This window comes from Pleurodeles waltl, chromosome 8 (genome assembly GCF_031143425.1).
Source record: "Pleurodeles waltl isolate 20211129_DDA chromosome 8, aPleWal1.hap1.20221129, whole genome shotgun sequence".
Taxonomy (NCBI): domain Eukaryota; kingdom Metazoa; phylum Chordata; class Amphibia; order Caudata; family Salamandridae; genus Pleurodeles; species Pleurodeles waltl.
In genome coordinates, this window is record NC_090447.1 from 73,885,304 (window position 1) to 73,905,148 (window position 19,845).

At 44.9% G+C, this 19,845-nt stretch overlaps 2 protein-coding genes across 10 annotated transcripts in view; one reads left to right on the forward strand and one right to left on the reverse strand.

Annotated features, from left to right (window-relative positions):
• Positions 1–13,423, reverse strand: part of NUMA1 (nuclear mitotic apparatus protein 1) — a 443,588-nt gene extending 430,165 nt beyond the window's left edge. For 7 of the 9 annotated variants that reach the window (XM_069203745.1, XM_069203747.1, XM_069203751.1 and 4 more), the window contains exon 1: positions 13,215–13,423. The gene's annotated coding sequence lies outside the window, so the exon portion shown is untranslated. Of the gene's footprint in view, positions 1–2,910; positions 3,074–13,214 lie in introns of those variants that run through there. The other 2 variants (XM_069203746.1, XM_069203743.1) reach the window with 1 other exon arrangement.
• A 679-nt stretch (positions 13,424–14,102) lies between these two features.
• LRRC51 (leucine rich repeat containing 51) overlaps positions 14,103–19,845 on the forward strand; it is a 65,744-nt gene continuing 60,001 nt past the window's right edge. The window contains exons 1-2 of the mRNA XM_069203756.1: positions 14,103–14,239; positions 14,965–15,068. Of these exons, the coding sequence (XP_069059857.1) occupies positions 14,987–15,068 (82 nt within the window). The 5' untranslated portion in view covers positions 14,103–14,239; positions 14,965–14,986. The remainder of the gene's footprint in view (positions 14,240–14,964; positions 15,069–19,845) is intronic.

The window sequence follows — 19,845 nt, forward strand, 5'->3', positions numbered from 1 at the left end:
ACAGAGCAGAATTTAATAAGCAAAGTGACACAAAAACAACAAACCTCTAATAAAGGGAACTGAGATATGATTTTTTTTTTTTATAAGTTTTATGTAGGAGTAACTCCAAGAAGCATAAAGTGCCAATGAAAGTCAATGATCACAGTAAATCAGGACATAGGCACAATTTGAGGATGACTCTAAAGGAGTGCACATCGAATACACTAACCAGGTTCGCCCTGGTCATAGATTTTACCTTCTAACTTCAGTCCTTTAAGTCTCAATCCACACAGGAGTGCACTTCTAAAGCTCCCTAGAATCGCTGAGGTGGCACTTGGAGACACTCGGGTGGTAGGCAGAGGTTGAAAAGCAGGGTCCAGTTGCCACTGGTCAGCTAGGCAGTTACAGGAAAAGGCCTCTTGCAGCCGATTGTGCCTTTGTTGCTTTAACAGGATGTCAGCCTAATGACCTTTGGAGTCCAGTTATTTGTCCTTGGTACAAGAGAGCAGATCCAGTCCTTCAGGGCTCTTCTGGGGTGGCAGACAGGGAGTTCCACCATCTTGTCATCTTCCACAGGTCCCCAAATTTTTCTTAAGTGGGTGCTTGGAGGTGCCACTTTTATGTCTGGCACGATCTAATGGGTGAGAATGACTCCTGGGCATGCCCTAACCAATGAGGTAAAGTTCCCAGGGAAAACCGTGCCTACTATAGACATTTTCAAGATAGCAAAGTCTTCGGCCACACTAAGTACAGGCTGTGAGACCAGGTGCATGTGAGGGAAGAATGTACTATGGTAATCCTAGTGTCTGCTAACATAATTCAGAACCACTGTTACACTGTACCACAGGCATTCATGTCCCAAAAAGTAGTAGGAACATGGTTAACCACGGCACTTATGTGCCAAAGTATTTTTCAACGTGTCCAATGCTAACCCAATTTTATGATGTTAAAGTAGCAACACACGTCGTTTCAGAAGCTGTGGTCTATTTTCCCACTCACTACAAAGTAATATTGGAAGTGATGGAAGGCCAGGCCATAGATGTTCTGCTGTGTTACTACATCCGGTTACTCGAGTATCCTCCCAGGTGTGTCTGCCATACAAAGGTAGCACATGGACTACAGCTTACGAGCTCTAGCAAAAAGTATTGCACACGTGTACAAATAACAATGCAACAGTACATCAATCACTGAATAAAAAATTCAAAGGATTTTTATATCTGAACCAAATGAATTTCCTTTTTATATTATACACACAATTGATCCCAAAATAATCATTCCAACAATCCAATAAATGTATTCTCGTAAACGTAAAGTCCACAGTTCAAAAAGTCTCTGATCAAAAAAGTTCCAAAAGCATTTCAGAACTTTGGGTTTGTCGAAATAGCTACAATTTGAACTATATTTGGAAGGAGGTCCTGAAGAAATCCAGGGGCACTCCCCGGATGAAACACGTGTTGACGGACAGACGGAGAAGCTTGACAAGATTTGGAACTTTTTGGATCAGAGAGACTTTTTTAACTCTGGACTTTACGTTTACGAGGATACATTTATTGGATTGTTGGAATGATTATTTTGGGATCAATTGTGTGTATAATATAAAAAGGAAATTCATTTGGTTCAGATATAAAAATCTTTTGAATTTTTTATTCAGTGATTGATGTACTGTTGCATTGTTATTTGTACACGTGTGCAATACTTTTTGCTAATTTTCAGATAACTTTTGGGTTATCGTGGGGTGGTTGGAGGGTGAAACCCTAGCGTTTGCACTGTGTAGGTTTGATATTATGGGTTGTCGATTTAGAGGGTAGGAGCGCCTTTTACTCTTTTTCACCCTCTCATTTTATATGTACAGCTTACGAGCTATACGTACTACAGCCCACCTGATGCACATACGATTGAACACAAAAGGAATTCCATAAAATAGGAAATACAGTACTACAATATGCCCAGACACCCATGATCAACCAAACTTCTGGGAGATGAACGGCACCTCCCACACAACTGTAGGCTTTGGATATTGCACTATGTAAATGCATTAAGACATACGACCTTCTTGCCTGTGACTTTACATAAAAGGATTCTGTTGAGCTCAACACAAGCTTTGTCAACTCAAGTGACCCAGGAAGTGCTTCAGTTGATATTTCTGTACATTGGAATGATCAAATCCAGCTTCGCAGCCACTTATACAAGCTGTTAAGAAACAGCATCCGCACCTTCAGTCAAGATGGATTTGCAGGCAGCGGAAAGAGACGGGGTCCAGCAAATAGGAATCAGTGCACCAAGGATGTATTTCAAGGACTTGCAGAAAAGGGGGCTCTGGGATGACTTTAAGGGGTAAGGTAGCTAATATGGGTTACTTCCCTCAACTCATACGAACCCCCACAAGGCTTGAAAACAAGACGTGAATGTAACGAGCTAGCCAGTGTAAGGAGAAGCATCACAAAATGAGGGCCTAGGAATGGGCGTGCGATTGCAATGAATGCGGATGGGGAGTCAATGGATCCGAGGACGGGGGGGGGGGGGGAGGGGAGTCAATGGATCCGAGGACGGGGTGGGGGGGGAGGGGAGTCAATGGATCCGAGGACGGGATGGGGGGGGGGGGAGGGGAGTCAATGGATCCGAGGACGGGATGGGGGGGGGGGGAGGGGAGTCAATGGATCCGAGGACGGGATGGGGGGGGAGGGGAGCCGGTCTTAACTTCAAAAATGGCGGCGGAAGTTAAACTACATTATAGGCTAGATTTGACCGAAACCCTCTGCTTGGCCTGGCCCCTATTTAGGACGTTTGCCAAACACTCCCTTCCGGAAAGAAAACATTCGAGTTTAAGCAACATGACATTTACAGGAGATGAGAACAGCACTAATGGAACACAGATTTAAGGCAAATGTTCTTTTAGAGTAGTAAAAAAAAAAAAACTATAACACTACTGACCTGTTGGGTGTACTGAAACGATTAAGTGCCGTTTTAAAAGTGCCTGAAAAGTCACTGCTCTCTCCCTTGCAGTGCTCCCCTGGAAGCCCGGCTTCCAAGGCCCTTGGCGGGGTTATTATCTTGCAGCAGAGCAGATTCCTTTCCTGGTCGGATACCCAGGACTCTGTGCGGGCGGTCTGTGGCTGAGCCAAGCGGGGGCTCGGGAGGCTGCAGCTGGCAGGGACCCATGGAGGAAGCGAGGCCACGGCACTTACTGATAGTTAATAGAGCCAAACAGGATTACCGTATGCCGACTCCGTCAAGCAAGCTTATCGCGTGATTAATTGAAACCTTCACAATGTTAAAATCTTTCCAGTGCTGGAAACATAAAATCAAATGCATTCAAGCAGAAATGGAGGGACACTGAAAACAGAGTAGAACGGCGCTGTGTGCAAAGAAAAAGACCTAGAATTGTAGCAGCAACAAGGGGGCGTACGTAAGTATAAAGTGCTTGGTGGTAACTAAGGTGTTTACTTTAAAAGTTTGAAAAGTACCTCTAACAGATAAAATGCTGGTAACAAGAGGTTGTATGCCAATGGTGGCGAGAAATTCATATACAGAACAATAGAGCGTTGTTGAATGGCAGGTTGTGGACACAGCCCAACCCTTCTTAAGACTTAGGCTGCATAATGCTGCAATAGTCTCATACACGTCCTGCAATGTTTCCCAGGTGGAGGCTGCGCAGCTGGTAACTGCCCAATGGGGCTCGATAAGTCCGTGCATGCTGACCCTTTCAACGCTCTGTCAAACAGCAGCCACAAAACAACGCAAAACAAAAATCAGCCCACAGCTGACCATGTCACCCTAGGGCAGTGGTCTTAAAACGGTTTAATGTCGTGCCCACCCATTGAAACAATATCCATCACCCCCCCCCCCCTCCCCACCGAATTTTTCACAACTCTATTAAATTGGCAATTTTTTAAAAGTCCATATTATTTTAAACATTGCAGTTAAGTTATCTTACTGTTTTAAAAATGCTATCAAATACATGATGCTAAACATAAAGCTTTTGCCTACAACCCTGGGGCCAGCAGCGTAACTTAAGTTAAAAATTGAGCACAACAGAGAAGGAGGAAAAAAAAAGTTGCCCCACCACTATTAATTCCCCTTTCTATTAGCGTCTATGTGGTCAATTATATTGGCACAATACTAAGTCAGACTGTGGATGTACAGGACGAGAGCCCCAGGGTAATCAAGGTCTTTGCTGGGGACGTATCTGGTATCAAGCAGATTAGTCGCAAGTAGGTCAGGCATGTCAATTCTTGGATCTCAGAGGAAAGGAGGTGGATAAAGGTGGCCACATGTCAGCGTAAAAGGTGCAGTCCAGTCAGCCAAAAGGGATAGCTTCTCCATCCCCTGGATAAACCACAGTTTATGGAACCAGGAGGTGTGGTCTGGTTGTCTATCTGTGCCCCAGAGTGAGTATAACCTGATGTGCTGCCCCCAGGGCTAAAACCATATGCCTACCTCTATTGGAGCGTAGTGGGTAAGTCAGGGGATTCGGAAGTCCCAGAATGGTTTAAGCTCCACCCAGGTAGTTCCCTCCTCCTTTCCCCAAAATCTGATTCCAGGATTTCTGTCTTCTGTGTATTACTTTTGGACCCTTTCTCAACACAATTAGAAGTACATAGGGTGTCAAGTATCCTATCTTGTGAAGACATTCACCTGCAATTTCACCTTGTGGTGACTTCGTTGCTAATTGTTCACCTGTACCTTCCGTAAGTGGTTACACTGTAGGTAATTGTTCACCTGTAAATTCCACAATGTCTTCCAACCAAACAGAATCCCTAATCCTACTCGTCACTTCATCTTCATAGTCCTTCCATTGATCCTTTGAACCCAAAGCCACACGCCTGAGATTCCATACCTTACCACTCTCAAGACTGACAGCATTTTGCAAAATCTCCACCACTTGTTCCGATGGAAAAACAAACTGACTTTCACCCTTCTCACTCACACCCAGTCTCCAATAGAAGTGGGGGGTGGGGGTTCTGCAGGGTAGAGCCCCTTCCCTTTTGACACATACTCTCAGCTTCGATATAAATGACAAAATGTGTTAGTGATGACCCATTGCAGAGCAGTGTACTGTGGCTTATTTTTTCAGCTTAAAACAAAGCCCTGTTATTAGCATAATGTGCTTCTTTTGGCCAGAGCCTGGTGCCCACCCGGGATCACTTGAGGTCCACCCCCCTAGTTTGAGACCCCTGCCCTAGGGTGACAAAAGAGGGAGGAAGCACACTAGCTAGTCTTGGTCTCCTTTTGCTTGTTCTCTACTATAATTAATAACATTGGAATTCTCTACATAACACTTCTCACTAAATGGTGCCACTTCTGGGCAACTAATATTCACACCACGCCTACTATCACCAACGAGACGCTGAAGAGCTTAACACTGGGCAGCACGCACTCTGGTTCCGAACCCCAGGTAAGCAGAAAGTCCAGTGGTTACTGGTTTGCTGCCAGTCACTGAGAGCATCTTCTGTGCTCTCATGGAAACCACTCAATGCATTTGCTCCCAATTCTTTCAGGGAGATTAAATTACTAGGAATTAGCTATAACCACTGGTGGGAGAGGGTAGGTGGGTCCATGCAATTGCTTGGGAGGCTTCATGTATTAGGTATTGTTAGGATGCAGATGTATGATTTAAAGGCTGTAATGTTTGAAATGAGGTATGGGCAAATTGCACAAATACATTAATGAAGATTAAGGCAAGCATGCATGTGAGAGTGTTGCGTAGGCTCTCATTATCCTAATGAGACTACTGGATTTTTGGGCCGCAAGATCGTTCAGTGTGGGGGACTAAGTCTAACCCACGGCGAAGGACCCTTGTCACCCCAAATCCGGGTTGAGCTCCGGCTAACTAGCAGTGCCTTATCTCTCCCAAAAGGAAGAGACAATTGGGCAGCCAAGCACATGACATCTTAGTGCTTCCCAGGGAAGTCGTGGTCACTCCGGTCACAACCAGTCCTCTCGTACACAGTGTGGTCTCATACATAAATGACAAACGCAGTTTGAGTTTTAAAGATTGGTTTAATAAAACAACTGCATTTTAGATAAGGCGTGAGCCGCAATAACCAGAACCATACAACACAGTAGGATTGAAATGGTAACGAGGAGAGTGAAACATAAGAATAATGCTATCATAGTGCAACTAGAGTACGTTCTCTCTCTAAGTTATATTTTGAGCACAGCATGTGAAGCTCTAAACCTGCCTTTCAGGTTCCCCCGGGAGGACATCGACCCTCATACTCGAGCAAAGGCCTCTGATCTGGATCAGCATCAGCAACAGGTAAGTCAGCATCTAGTTGTGGGTTCCTTGTCGGAATCTCCCTCTTACGTGTACCAGGACTGGGAAGTGTTTTTATAACTAACACGCCGGTGTTCTGAGAAACGTCCCTACGTAAGAATGTGTACTTTCTACAAACCCTAAAGACTAAACTTCTACCACGTCTATCGACAATGTACCAGACTGTATCCTTGACTGAAGCACAGAGCGAGCAAGAATGTATTGTTTGAGAACTTCAGTGCTGAAGTAAGCTAAACAGTGTGATAGAAGAAAATAAAACAAGACCGTGAAACTGGTTATTGTAAAATAACAGTGCGAGGCTAAATAAAATGCATCTAGGGCAAAGTGCACAGAGGCCTAATACTTTAAGCAAACGTGCAAAAAGCTACATTAAAAATGGCTACACTACAAGAGTAGGCATGCAGGGGGTGAAAACAGGGAGAGGTTAATTTTAAAGAACAAGCATCAGCAACGCCAATATGTCTCGACCTGTGGGTAAGAAAGATGGGGGTGAGAGGAGAAAAAAGCAACAGGGAATGAAATAAAGAAAATAGTACTCAATTCACAAGAAGCAGCGGATGGACAACAGAAAGACACTAATAAAATGGTACTTGGTCAGTGCTCTTAACAACAACAACAAAAAACAGGAAGCAGCATCAGCAAGCACTAGCCAATTAGGAGGCAGCAAATAAGAGTGATAATGAAGCCAGCGAATTCTAAGCAATGGTTGGCTCCAAGCCTCTTATTACAAACAAATCCGCTAGCAGTGACAGCTCATGCTGTCAGCAGACGAGACCTAAAAAACAAACACCAACTAATATTTTAAGACAAGGGTCAGTTTTAAATGCAGATTTTTAAGAATGTAGTGGAAGCTTTAGACATAGATTAGGTTAAGGCAGCATTCAAGTCTGGTGAAAGAAAATATTTTTTTGGATACGAGGCAGTGCTGTGTTTGGTGCTCTTCATGGGTATTAGCACCAGGCAAATAGTCTGTCCGCTGCTAGGGTGCGCTGTACCACCACTTCAGCAAGGACAGGTGATCAGCTCAGGGAATAGAAGCATGAAGTAATGCTTTTGTAGCATCCAGGAATATTCTGGCTGCCTTGAGCTGGGGATCAAGTTGATGTAGTAGGCCACATAATGTACGTGGTTACGGGAGAAAGAACACCCTGGTATGGATCGCTACTGTTCAGTGGGAGAAGAGGTCCCATTTTGTTTGCGAGGGACTTAGCCAAGATTTTGCAGGCTACGTTTATTAGGGACAAAGGATGGTAGTAGTAGTAGTAGTATTTATCTTGGGTTTTATCATGTTTTAATAAGGTGACCAAGAGGGCCTCTCTTTAAAAACAGAACAAACAACAACAAAAAAAGGAGGGGGCGATGGGGGAGCTCCCTGTTTGTAGATTTCTTCATGCATGTCTAGTAAATGTGGGGCTAGTATGTAGACATTCTTTGTAGGGCTGGACCGTGAACCCGCCTGGGCCTGGTGCTTTGCCCCTAGGTTCTTTGATTGTCATCAGAGTGCTTAGATATTGGCTGTGGGCCTCTTCTAGACAGGATACTGCTACTGTGACAAAATGGTCAGAGTCAGTGGGATTAAGCTGTGTGTGCAGCCCCTTGATAAAGGAATTACTAAAGGTATGCCTGTTCCCATTCCTGTCAGAGTGTCAATGCTATAGCCACAGGGATGCGGTAATTACACTTCCACTGTGCCGAGGAGCTGCCCTCACCTCTACTGTGTGCCATGATAAGCAAGGGACAGCCAAATTGATCCCATTTTGTTTTTCTAACTTATACTGTGCTACAGAATAAGCGTGAACATCCAAAGATGATAACTCCAGCATTTTCAGAATCTTTTTTTATCTCTGCAATATTTCCCCTTAAAGTTTCTCATGTGCTATTATGAGATTACTCTTTCTTTTGCCTGCAGCTCTTGATATTTCCTTATATATGCCTTCAGCAAATGCACTCACTTGAGTGGAAGTACCTATTCAACCCACTTACCAGGCTGGGATTTTGTGATGCATTTAGAAAATGTTTTAAGCTCTCCTACCCCAACACGCCCTCACAAGACCTTTGCAACTCCCTCGCCACCTTCTTCCATCGTAAGATTACCGACCTACACGACAGCTTCGGACTCCAGACCCAGCCGACCACCACAGAACCCACAACCCCAGCCATCACCCTCAACGCCTGGACCCACATCAACACAGAAGAGACCAAAGCCACCATGAACTCCATCCACTCCGGTGCCCCCTCGGACCCCTGCCCACACTTCATCTTCAATAAAGCCGACGACATCATCGCCCCGCACCTCCAGACCATCATCAACACCTCGTTTTCGTCTGCTACCTTCCCCGAGAGCTGAAAACACACTGAAGTCAACGCCCTACTGAAGAAACCTACGTCTGACCCAAGCGACCTGAAGAACTTCCGCCCCATCTCGCTCCTCCCCTTCTCTGCCAAAGTCATAGAGAAGACCGTCAACAAGCAGCTTACCAACTTCCTTGAAGACAACAACCTTCTCGACCCCTCTCAGTCCGGATTCCGAGCCAACAACAGCACAGAAACCGCCCTCATCTCAGTCACAGACGACATCAGAACCCTGATGGACAACGGAGAAACAGTCGCCCTCATCCTCCTCGACCTCTCGGCTGCCTTCGACACTGTCTGTCACCACACCCTAATAACCCGCCTCCGCTCCACCGGGATCCAAGGCCAGGCCCTGGACTGGATCGCCTCCTTCCTCTCCAATCGCTCCCAAAGAGTCTACCTCCCACCTTTTCGCTCAGACCCCACCGAGATCATTTGCGGCGTCCCACAAGGCTCCTCGCTCAGCCCGACACTCTTCAATGTCTACATGAGCCCCCTCGCCAACATCGTACGCAAACACAGCATCATCCTCACCTCCTACGCCGACGACACTCAACTGATACTTTCCCTCACCAAGGACCCCACCAGCGCCAAGACCAACCTGCAAGATGGAATCTAAGACGTCGCAGATTGGATGAAACTCAGCCGTCTGAAACTGAACTCAGACAAAACGGAAGTCCTCATCCTCGGTAACACCCCGACCGCCTGGGACGACTCCTGGTGGCCCACGGCCTTTGGCACCGCACCGACCCCCTCAGACCACGCACGCAACCTCGGCTTCATCTTGGACCCACTTCTCACCATGACCAAACAAGTCAACGCCGTATCATCCTCCTGCTTCCTCACCCTCTGCATGCTCCGAAAGATCTTCCGCTGGATCCCCGCGGACACCAGAAAGACCGTGACCCACGCCTTCGTCACGAGCCGCCTGGACTACGGCAACACCCTATACGCAGGAACCACCGCTAAACTCCAGAAACGTCTGCAACGAATTCAAAACGCCTCCGCCCGCCTCATCCTCAACATACCCCGCAACAGCCACATCTCCTGAGACACCTGCACGGGCTTCCCGTCAGCCAAAGGATGACCTTCCGTCTCTTCACCCACGCACACAAAGCCCTCCACAACAAAGGACCAGAATACCTCAACCGTCGCCTCAGCTTCTACGCTCCCACCCGTCTTCTCCGCTCTCGCCGCCGTCCCTCGCATCCGCCGCTCCACGGCGGGTGGGAGGTCCTTCTCCTACCTGGCGGCCAAGACTTGGAACACCCTCCCCACCATCCTCAGGACCACCCAGGACCACTCCGCATTCCGGAGACTACTCAAGACCTGGCTCTTCAAGCAGCAGTAACCCCTTCCCTCTAGTGCCTTGAGACCTACACGGGTGAGTAGCGCGCTTTATAAATGTTAATGATTTGATTTTATCGGACCCCCAACTACCCATATAGTTGGCAAAATGGCCAGGTTTCAGCGTCCCTGATGATCACTAGGAGAACGCAGCAGTGGTGCCCACACCTACCCATCTTTTTGATACCTATGGGGTTACTAGCCGCCCCTCTCCGACAGCACCACGCTGAGAGGCCTCAGCTTCATATTACTGTTATGTCAGTTTCCATATGAAGGTCCTTTTTCTTTCGCTAATAAATTTGGTGTCGTTTGATGAATCTGAATTAAACTTTCCTAAACATAAGTTCTTAAACCTCAACACCTTCTTGAAAAGTTTCCCATCTATCTCTCACGTTACTTTAATAATACATGAAAAACACAAAATTGCATATGCTCTCAAATGGCTGTCATGGAGAAAGCTATCTGTAAAACAAACTAGCTGAAAGACTGTCTGAGCAAACACTGCACGGGCATGCTACATAGTTGGGTATCACAGTTGGTTATCAACATACACGCTACAAGTAAATAAGAGAAACAAACTGCACAAAAAAGAACTCACATACAATTAACAGTACATATATTCTTATTAGGTGGGTGTTGATGTACTCACAACATCACTGTAGAGCAATATACATGGTGCCTAATGTTTTAAAATAACGAGTGCCAGGGCCCAAAGATTTGCTCAGAAGCCAGTGGCCGGTGCCATTGTATGCCAGAGTGCCAAATACCAAGGCTGCATAACCTTGATTCCACGTTATGCCACTTTAATCCAACAGGCACTCCCCCCCACCCCTTTATCTTACTCTTGCAGTCTTAATTTCAGCATCTCTCACATTTTTTCCATTCTTTCTCTTCCTCCTCCTTCCACTTTATGCATCTTTCTTGCTCAGGGTTTAAGTTTGAGAGGAAAAGTAAGTTCTGGTCCCCAAAAAGGATTGCCAGCAGCCCATCCTACAAACACTGGCTCAAATTAAGCACCGACTATAAAAAAAGAGTGCTCTTCTAACCGTAATTCTAACACCCACACACCACAGTTCAAGTAAGCCAAGTGATGGATATGAATTCTGCAGTAACACAAAATACATTACAGACATTTAAATTGGCAGGGCGCTGCACAGGCTAAACAATCCAGTCAGCTCATTAAGCACCAGGCCAGCATTTCGACTGCACTCATCCACCTTATATGAGGCATATAGACCACAAATATCCTTAAGCTGCCTAGCACTGATCTTCACTTACAAACCAACACAGGGCTGCAAAGTATTCCTTGAAATATGGTTCAGAAGATAAACAGAATGGCACTGCAAAGCCATACCAATGTCAAAATGTGTGTCATATCAATACGCAAATGGCTGCCCAAATGTAATTGTCTCTTAATGCGAAACTATATAAAAAAAAGTATAGCTCTTTTTTTCAACGTTAAAGAGTATAACGCTAAGGTGGCTTGCTATTAATCAAATATTTGTTCAGTAGTGCCTGACCACTGACCTCAAGTGGTGAAGTACCATAAAGGAGACGTTACTAAATAAATATGAATATATTTTAATACACAAACTATGTACTGCAAGTGAGAAATCGAAATAAGAGGATTTTTGGAGAAGACTTGCGAACCGTATCTTGTTCGTATACATGAACGGTCAATAAAATAAGTGCCAGCTTCTTTACCCTATCTTACAATGCAGATATTTACAGTAAAAACAGATTAAATCAGTGTTTTCCAAACTGTGGGTCAGTAACCACTGATGAGTAGTGAGCTGTTTGTTGGTGGGTTGCTACAGTCCCAACAGTAAATAAAAATAACTTTGAATTCTGTATTTATCTTGTCACGTTTGCTGACCTTCTAAGACAGAGGTCAAATGTCATGCTACGTCTTCTGGCAGATTGCTGCTTATTGTTTCAACATGCGGAATGGTATTTACACACTGCTTTCACTTTGCAGTCAAATTAAAGGGAATTATGGGACACACTTGCTGGGGTACAGGGAGTGTGATCAGAATAGCTCTAAGATGTCATTTTCTGTAATACACAACAAAACAAATACCTGTAATGGAATTTTAAACATTCAGCAGTTAGGAAAACGAAAACAAAGCATGTAGTTTTGTAATGCTGAAGCGTGATTAAAACAAGGATTTTAACAGGATCAAAACAAATCAAGGCACTTTACTTGATGATGCATAAATGATAAATATTCACTGAAATCCGATTTCCATACATTATCACTAGTGTGCAGTATAGACAGTAAAACGATGTCTGTCCAAATGTAGGTGCCATTTCATTGGAAATTGTGCGTTCTGTAAATAACAGTTCGCTATCACACGATGCTTTCATTACATTAGAAAAAGTACCCGCCTCATGTCCATTAATGCCAAGTGGGTCGCCAAAGTTAGTTTTCCTCAAAATTGGGTTGTGGTAATACAACTTTTGGTAAACATTGAGTTAAATGAAAGAAGAGATCCAAAGTTCAGCCTCCTCAGTCAATGTTTAACTTAGCATAATTGAGGGCGAGGTTTCCCAAGGATCAAGTCAGCCAATCATGTAAGTCAAAAGCTCGGCAAGTTTGTACAACGACATAGCTTAGCAATACTTGGATTCTAATGCATTAACGGGCACAGACCGGTGAGCCTTCCAGGGCTTCCTTAAACGTATTAATAGTGAGCCAGATCCAAGGGGACCACACATCCTGCACACTGCGTTCCCCCTAACGAACTAGTAACTTGTGGAATGGAAAGGAACAGACCCTCTGGGTAGGGGGCACCATGAATGTTGTGCACAGTATCCTGGGGCGTCTGTTCTCCTGGGGCACCTCAGGATAAACCCGGTTGGCAGGTTTATTTCAAACAAGTAAAGTGCCCCAAAAATGTAATTGCAACCAAAATTTAAAGTTGGATAAAAATATGCACTGAGTTTACTTCAAAAGCGAAAAACATGCCAGCCCTGGAATTGCTTCATTGTGAAGAGTGGTGACGGAGCTGTCAGGGCCCGAGACCTGAGGGGGAGTGGAAATCAGGGACTCCGGCTGTCAGACGGGCGCAGCTGTCAGGAGCACAAAATCCAAAGCCCTCCCCTAACTAGATGGCCTGATGCCCTCTGGGGACACGACCGGACCGGCTGCGGAGTAACGGGGACCCGGGGCACACCCGACCCCTCCACCCCCCAAAAACCTGCCCCAAACCCAGAGAGGGGCGCACAGGGAGGGTTGGCACGTCTTTTCAACACTAACCGTCAAACACCCGGGGTCCCTCTGCGTCACCGGAAGCGCTGGCGAAGGTCACACGTAGGGGAGTGTGCGTGGCTCGCGCTCCTCCGGTCGCCTCCGTGCCCCCTCTCACCGGCGGCCCCTCCCGGCCGCGCGCGCACCCAGGTACAATTCAAACCTCAGCGCCGCGCGCTGCCATTGGCGGATACTCCCTGCGCCACGTCGACCTATCAGAGACGTGTTTGTGTGACAGAAAAAAACTCCGAATATAGCCGATTGGTCAGTGAATAAGGGTTAGGCGAGACCTGTCCCCCAAGCCACGACGGCTCTCAAACGTGTTAAACGCGGCGGCCATCTTAGGGGGGTGTCATCCAGGTATAAAACACTAGATGTTGGAGGTAAAAGAGAAGGGTGTTTTTTTATTATCATTATTAAATGGAAAGCAACAATCCCATGATTGCGGGCAAATCGCTTAATCTTCCGGTGCCTACCAAAATACCACTGTGTCCTTGTGGAACGTACCTGGTGTTCATGTAAAGCGCTCCAATACCTTCGGTTCGAGTTCGCGCTATATAAAACTGCAAAATTACAGTGTCTATTATACTCGAGAGCAACTTCTTCGTTACAAATCCCCTATGTTTGTATTTTCTGATTTCTCTTCCAGATATAATTATTATTAATCACATTTATTTTTAAAGCAGTCTGCTTTTATTTAAGAAAACAACACTTTCCGGCGTGTGGCAGTTGGCACAGCCAGAGCTTCGAGATAATTTTGGCGATAAACGTATTAACAGGTTCAAATAGACTTCTCCGCGAAAGGTCTGGAAGGTGTCGTTTTTCCACTCCAACATGGCCGCTAAGTGGAGGCCACACGATGTCCTTCTTTCGTGTCTACGCCGCGCACCGTTGCCATGGAAACCGTAAACGCGTCTCTCTAAGGCTTGAGGCTGGAGCTCCGGAGCAGGGCGCCCGGAGGAGGATGGAAAGGGACCGGAGCCACTGACCCAGCGCGGGGCAGCGGGGCGAGCACCCCCGCAGGATGACACGAGGTAAACTCTACCGGGCCGAGGCCGCTGAATCACCAGCTCCTAACTGATAGGCGACCTTCGCACCAGACTTCACACTACACACCACCCTACAACCTCACAACGCACACAGCTCACACGAACTCTGACCCATACTTGGCACACTCCACTAGTCTCCCTGGCAGCGTGGAAGTGGGGATTTGTGGCAAATATTTATAACTAGAAGAGAAAGACTACAAGTCCCAGAATGCACTTTGTGTTCCCCAGTAATTGACTGATTAAAGCTGTTACACTACACACAGCAGCACTGGGAGTTAGAAATTGCAATTGTATGTGAACAGGCACGCTTTGTGGCTTCCATTTTTGTTTATCCACCTCTATTTTTAGAGGATATAATCTACTGTTTCATAGTTCATCCATTGCTTAAGATGTTTTGCCCTTTCAAAGCTCGATAATGCATTGAGCTGCATGTATAGACCCATTTATGTAAGGTCGAGATTTTGAAATGCTTATTTTTAAATCCACGCTTTACTTCTGGACGTCCTTGCTGTTTGTTTTTCACATGCATTGCCTTTCTTATTCAGGTGCCTCGGTGGTTTGTGATTTATTTGTGCTTGTTACCAGTACAAACAATTTCTGCGACTCAGTGAAATGTTTCTTCTGTATTGACCTGCGGACTTTAAGTGGCATCTACGGTAAGAAAATGTAAGTCATTTTCACAAGACTATAATGCAGTCTGTTCATTTTAGGTTCTAGGAGATCTGCTCAAAGATGAATCCGACGATTTCTGTACAAGAAGCCCTGCTGGGGCCACCCGTGGATTATTCCTTCAAATGCATCAACACCGTGGAAGGTACCACTCTGTCTTAATTATGGTTTCTATTCTGTCTGTGCTGGGGATGTAAAGGTAGACACAGTCCTTTAAGATTGTGCAGTATGTGTCTCACTGACACTCGGTGCACTACAGTAAGGGGCCGGAACACAAAGAGTAAGCAAGATGGGCCTGTTTGTGGCTCTGTTTTTTATCTAATACAAAATGCACTGACGTGAAGATACAGGGACACAAAGGGTTGCATTTCAATTTTTTTTCCGTGCGGTTCTATTGATTATTTATCCACTTCTTCACTCATAAATTTCAATTTGTCAGAGTTTGTGGCCCGAAACGGCCTATTGTATGTATACATAGATTGACCACACTGTACTTAAACTCCCTGACTACACTTTGCACGAACACCCAGTATACTCATAGATCCACTGCTCCAGTGAGAGGCTTCCAGAACCATGCATGGACTCACTACATTGCATAGGCTCACCAAACTACAAAGCTCTGTACCCACTCACTATCCTAGGCATAGACCCCCTTATTACTTTGGGCATTTATTAACTGGTCCCTCCTTAGTATATTCTGGGTCCAGTAGTGGAAATATGGTTAAGAAAACCTTAAAAGGCCAGTGTAGTGGGGGCATATTAATATAGCCGTACAGGACAAGATCTATACATTGTGTGCCTATGCAATCATATGGTGACTAAGGATTTATTTTATTTATTTATTTTTAAGTAAGTGAGCATCAGTATTTCAGAGTACATCACTTGCTAACATCTGCACCCCCAATAAGCGTCACGCAAGCCATTCTGAAGCGACCCTGAATATGGCTGTGGCGTTGCACAGGGTGTTATTGGTGCTCTTCACCATGCCAGGGAATGGGCATCATGTTTTGTAGGTGACCACTTTGACATCAAAACACACCCCTTTATAGACTCCACTCTTTTCCTCTCATAATCGTCTTCCATTGTAGTACCGGCCCTTATGATGAAGAGGTTGGAGTCTCCTGCTACACAGAGTGGCCTTAGAGTCTCAGTAGCAAAAAAAAAAAATGGATGGTCACATTGTGCAAAGACTACACATTGTGTAATAAAACACAAATGCAAAGTGTTTTACTCTTCACAAACCTTTACAGGGTGGCACATTTTTGTAAAATCCTTTCATACAAGATTTTCTTTCTGCAAGGAAATTCTCCCACTAATAGTGACTTCCGTTTTTCTCTCTCATTTTTAGCAAATATTTGCAAAACTTGCACAATTTTGAGAAATCTTCGAGAAGTTTGGAGAGGAAAAACCCTGTAACTTGGCAACTCCTTGTTAGACAAAAACATCTATGTTTCGAATCTTTTCCTTAAAACAGCAACAGAGCTTTTAGAGGATAGTATTAGGAAGCTGTATTTTGTTTCTTGTAGAATAAAACAAAAATACTTTGTAATGATTTGGTGCATACAACAGTTTTAAATTGCTACTTATCTTCAGTGTGTCTGCTGTGGTGTATATCACCCTCTTTCTTTTATAGCAACCTGGGCTAGATTAAGTAATTTGATAGAACAGAGCAAATTTGTCTGCCTGAAATACCTTAGAAAGATATGTGAATACGCACAAATGACAAGTTTATATGTGTTCATCTAATTCAAGCCCAGAAACAAAAACAATACCCCCCACTCTAATGTGCCTAATACTGCAAATCTGGTATAATGACGACATTGCTTCATTTGTTAACAGATTTTCCGAATGTACATTTTTACTAATCCTGATTCAGGATTCTGAATTTTAACCCCTCAAAATGTACTTCTGGTACAACTAAGTTAAACTGAACCCGGTTGTACATGTGTTTCCAAAATCTCACTTAAACTATAGCACCCCCACACCTTCTCCCCCCCCCCCTCCGAATAGATGTTTATAGAAAATACGAACAAGAGGTCAGTTCAAATTGGGATGCCTGAAGAATTAAGGACATTTGAAATAAATAATTTACTCTTCATTTATTTTAAGATTGTTTTTTTATAGCTTCAGCCACATTCTCCACATCACCCCCCCCCAACAACATAGATTTTTATAGAGAACGGCAAGAAGTTGCCTGCTCGAATTCGCAAAATCTAAGACATAAGGGCATTTGCAACAAATAACTGACTTATTATTTATTTTATTTAAGATTTTTATACAGCGCGTCTCTTCCCAAAACTCCATGTCAGTTCAGTCTACAGGGATCAGACATGGTGCACTGATCTTGATCTATCAACATTGGGGTTCAGAGCAAGTAACTATTTCTGCACCGCGCTGTGTCCCAATCTTTTTTCCACAAATCTATTGCGGCGCAGAATGGGCGTTCAGTAGCAGGGACCAGGCTTCCAGTGGTGCAGCAGGTGCAGTGGCACTGGGGTGAGGGGGGCCCACTGAACCTCGATTATTGCTGTATTTCACAGTTTAAATAGTGGCCATGGGCTCTTTTCTCTACTCACACTGGGGTCCATGTGAAACTGGTTACACCACCGTTCAGTAGGATTCACAGAAGTCCTACCTGATAAATATTAATGTGTTAGGATTCCCTCTGAGAATCCTGCTGAGTGGCTGTGGATGCAGTAAAGGCAAAGAACAGAAGACCTCCATCACTGGACTGGCAGCAGAAAACTTCTGCATTTGCAACCCCGCCCCTTAAAGCGACAGGTGCTTCAATCAAAATAAAAAAAACGTGCATGACACAAATCAGTGTTTTTTTGCACGCAAAGTCTGCATTTGCCACGCCAGAGGCTCTGCGATTGGAAAACTCTTCAGTGTATTGTTCTTTTTAGGGTCGAGCCTGCGCTAGCATGTGCTTGCTCATGCATATCGCTTGCGAGACGCTGTAGTAGTTAGTAAAGGGTTCGGAGCCCTGTCCATGTCACGTCAGTATCTTTCATTGGTTAGTGGGCTTGTCTTTTAAAATGCATATGTCATGCCTTTTCCGGTGGTTAGCTCTCCTCGAGCGCAGCGACCAAGTACTGAAAACATACGAGGCTCGCTGTTTTCCATCCGGTTTGTGGACTACTTTTTTCGCAGCGGGATCTCGCTTGGCAGAAGGTGAGTGCTTTGCATGACATCGACCCCATTACATAGTTAATTGCACTTTTGCCGGTTACATAGATAATTGCACTTTTGCTGATAGGTTTCACTACGAGTGAACTGTAGCAGCGCGATCACGCTCTTCTTCTTTTTTTTTCTTTTTTCTTTTTTTTTCTTTTCCATTTAATGTGGCAAGAAAAGTCTGGTTGGGAGTTTACAAATGCTAATAGCTCTAACTCGGAGAAATGTGAGACACATTGCATTGCAAATGCTTGTTTTCTATTGGTCCCTTTTAATGTCCAACTTTTATACATTCATCAGGGTCACAGACTCCTGAGACTCTACTCAACTCTACGTCGATCCTTGCACTCACACAATAATACTGTTGTTCAAATGTGTGTGGGTGTGCGCAGTGCTTAATTTGTGCTTGTTGTTTCCGGTGCAGGGCGCCTGCACTTATTTTTGAGGGCCGGCGCTTATTCTTCTGCCTCAAGCATTTGCTGCGAGCAAAAGACACATATGGGAAAGACGAGGAAGAGAAAAACGAAAAAGCGTCACAAAGGGAGAAAGCAGAAAGCTGCAAGAGTGAGCTGGCGGGGCAGGGATTGTCTGTAAATGGATTGAAGAGGTCGAGATAGCTTCAGGATTACCCTGCCTCAGTATTTCCTGCTCCCACATTTAATTGCAGCAGCCGCGGGTTTAACAGGAGAGCTTTGGGCACCAGCACGTTTTTATTTACAAATTAAAAACTGGGTGTGCGTGTGCGTAGCTGTGTGTGTGTGCACACCTGCACCATAGCATTCTGTCCATTCGTCTGCCTTCAGTTATCGCAGACTCTACTCACATCTCCGCTCTCACACTACACTACATTTGCTCACTTATTTAACGCACATATATAGTTCAGGTTTTCTCTACCATGTTACCCAAGTGTAATACAAAAAGCAGTTTTATGTTGATAATAAGACATCAGTACCTTTACTTAACAGTACCATTTATTTGCGAGTTTTCGTGATCACAGTTCACTTCCTCGGCCTGTGTGCGAATAAAACCTGAAATCAGAACGTGCACAACTTTTCTTGGACTAGTTCCACACGTGTTCTCTAACTCTCTGTCATTTACAGTGGAGGTATGATTTAATATGATGCAGCCAAGGCAGGCATTTCTCTTACAAGTACCACCCCTAGTAAAGTCACAATGAACAAGAATGCAGCCCTTCTCATAGACCCTGAAACAGAATCCAGGATTACTCTAGTTTTCATGCGCAGGACAGTTCGGGATAACAGACCCTGGAGCTCATGAGAGGGCAACAAGACTAAGAGAGATGCAGGTTTGAGCACTTCCGGGTCACCTTCTGAGAAGCTGCTGTTCTAGTGTACCCAGGGGGAGCCAGAAATGGAACTGCCCCGCACTCAGAAACAAAACTCTAAGAGAAACAGTAAGCCCGACACTTCCTAGATTAGTTCTCTTCACCTGCACGTCCTCCGATCTATCCATTCATCCTTCCATCCATCCATTCTTTGACCCTTCACCCCGTCCTTTTATTGTCCCAACAACCCACAGTCTTTCCTTCCAATCATCGGTTTACTACCTCGTTCATCATTCCTTTCATCTTTACAACCACCTCTCCAGCCATCGTTTAATCAAACCTTCCATCCCATGACCATTCCCTTCACAAATCCATTCACTCTTCCTTTGATTTGTGCCAACAGCCTTTTATCCAACAGCCTTTTATCCAACAGTTCTTTCATCCATCCATCTCTTCACCC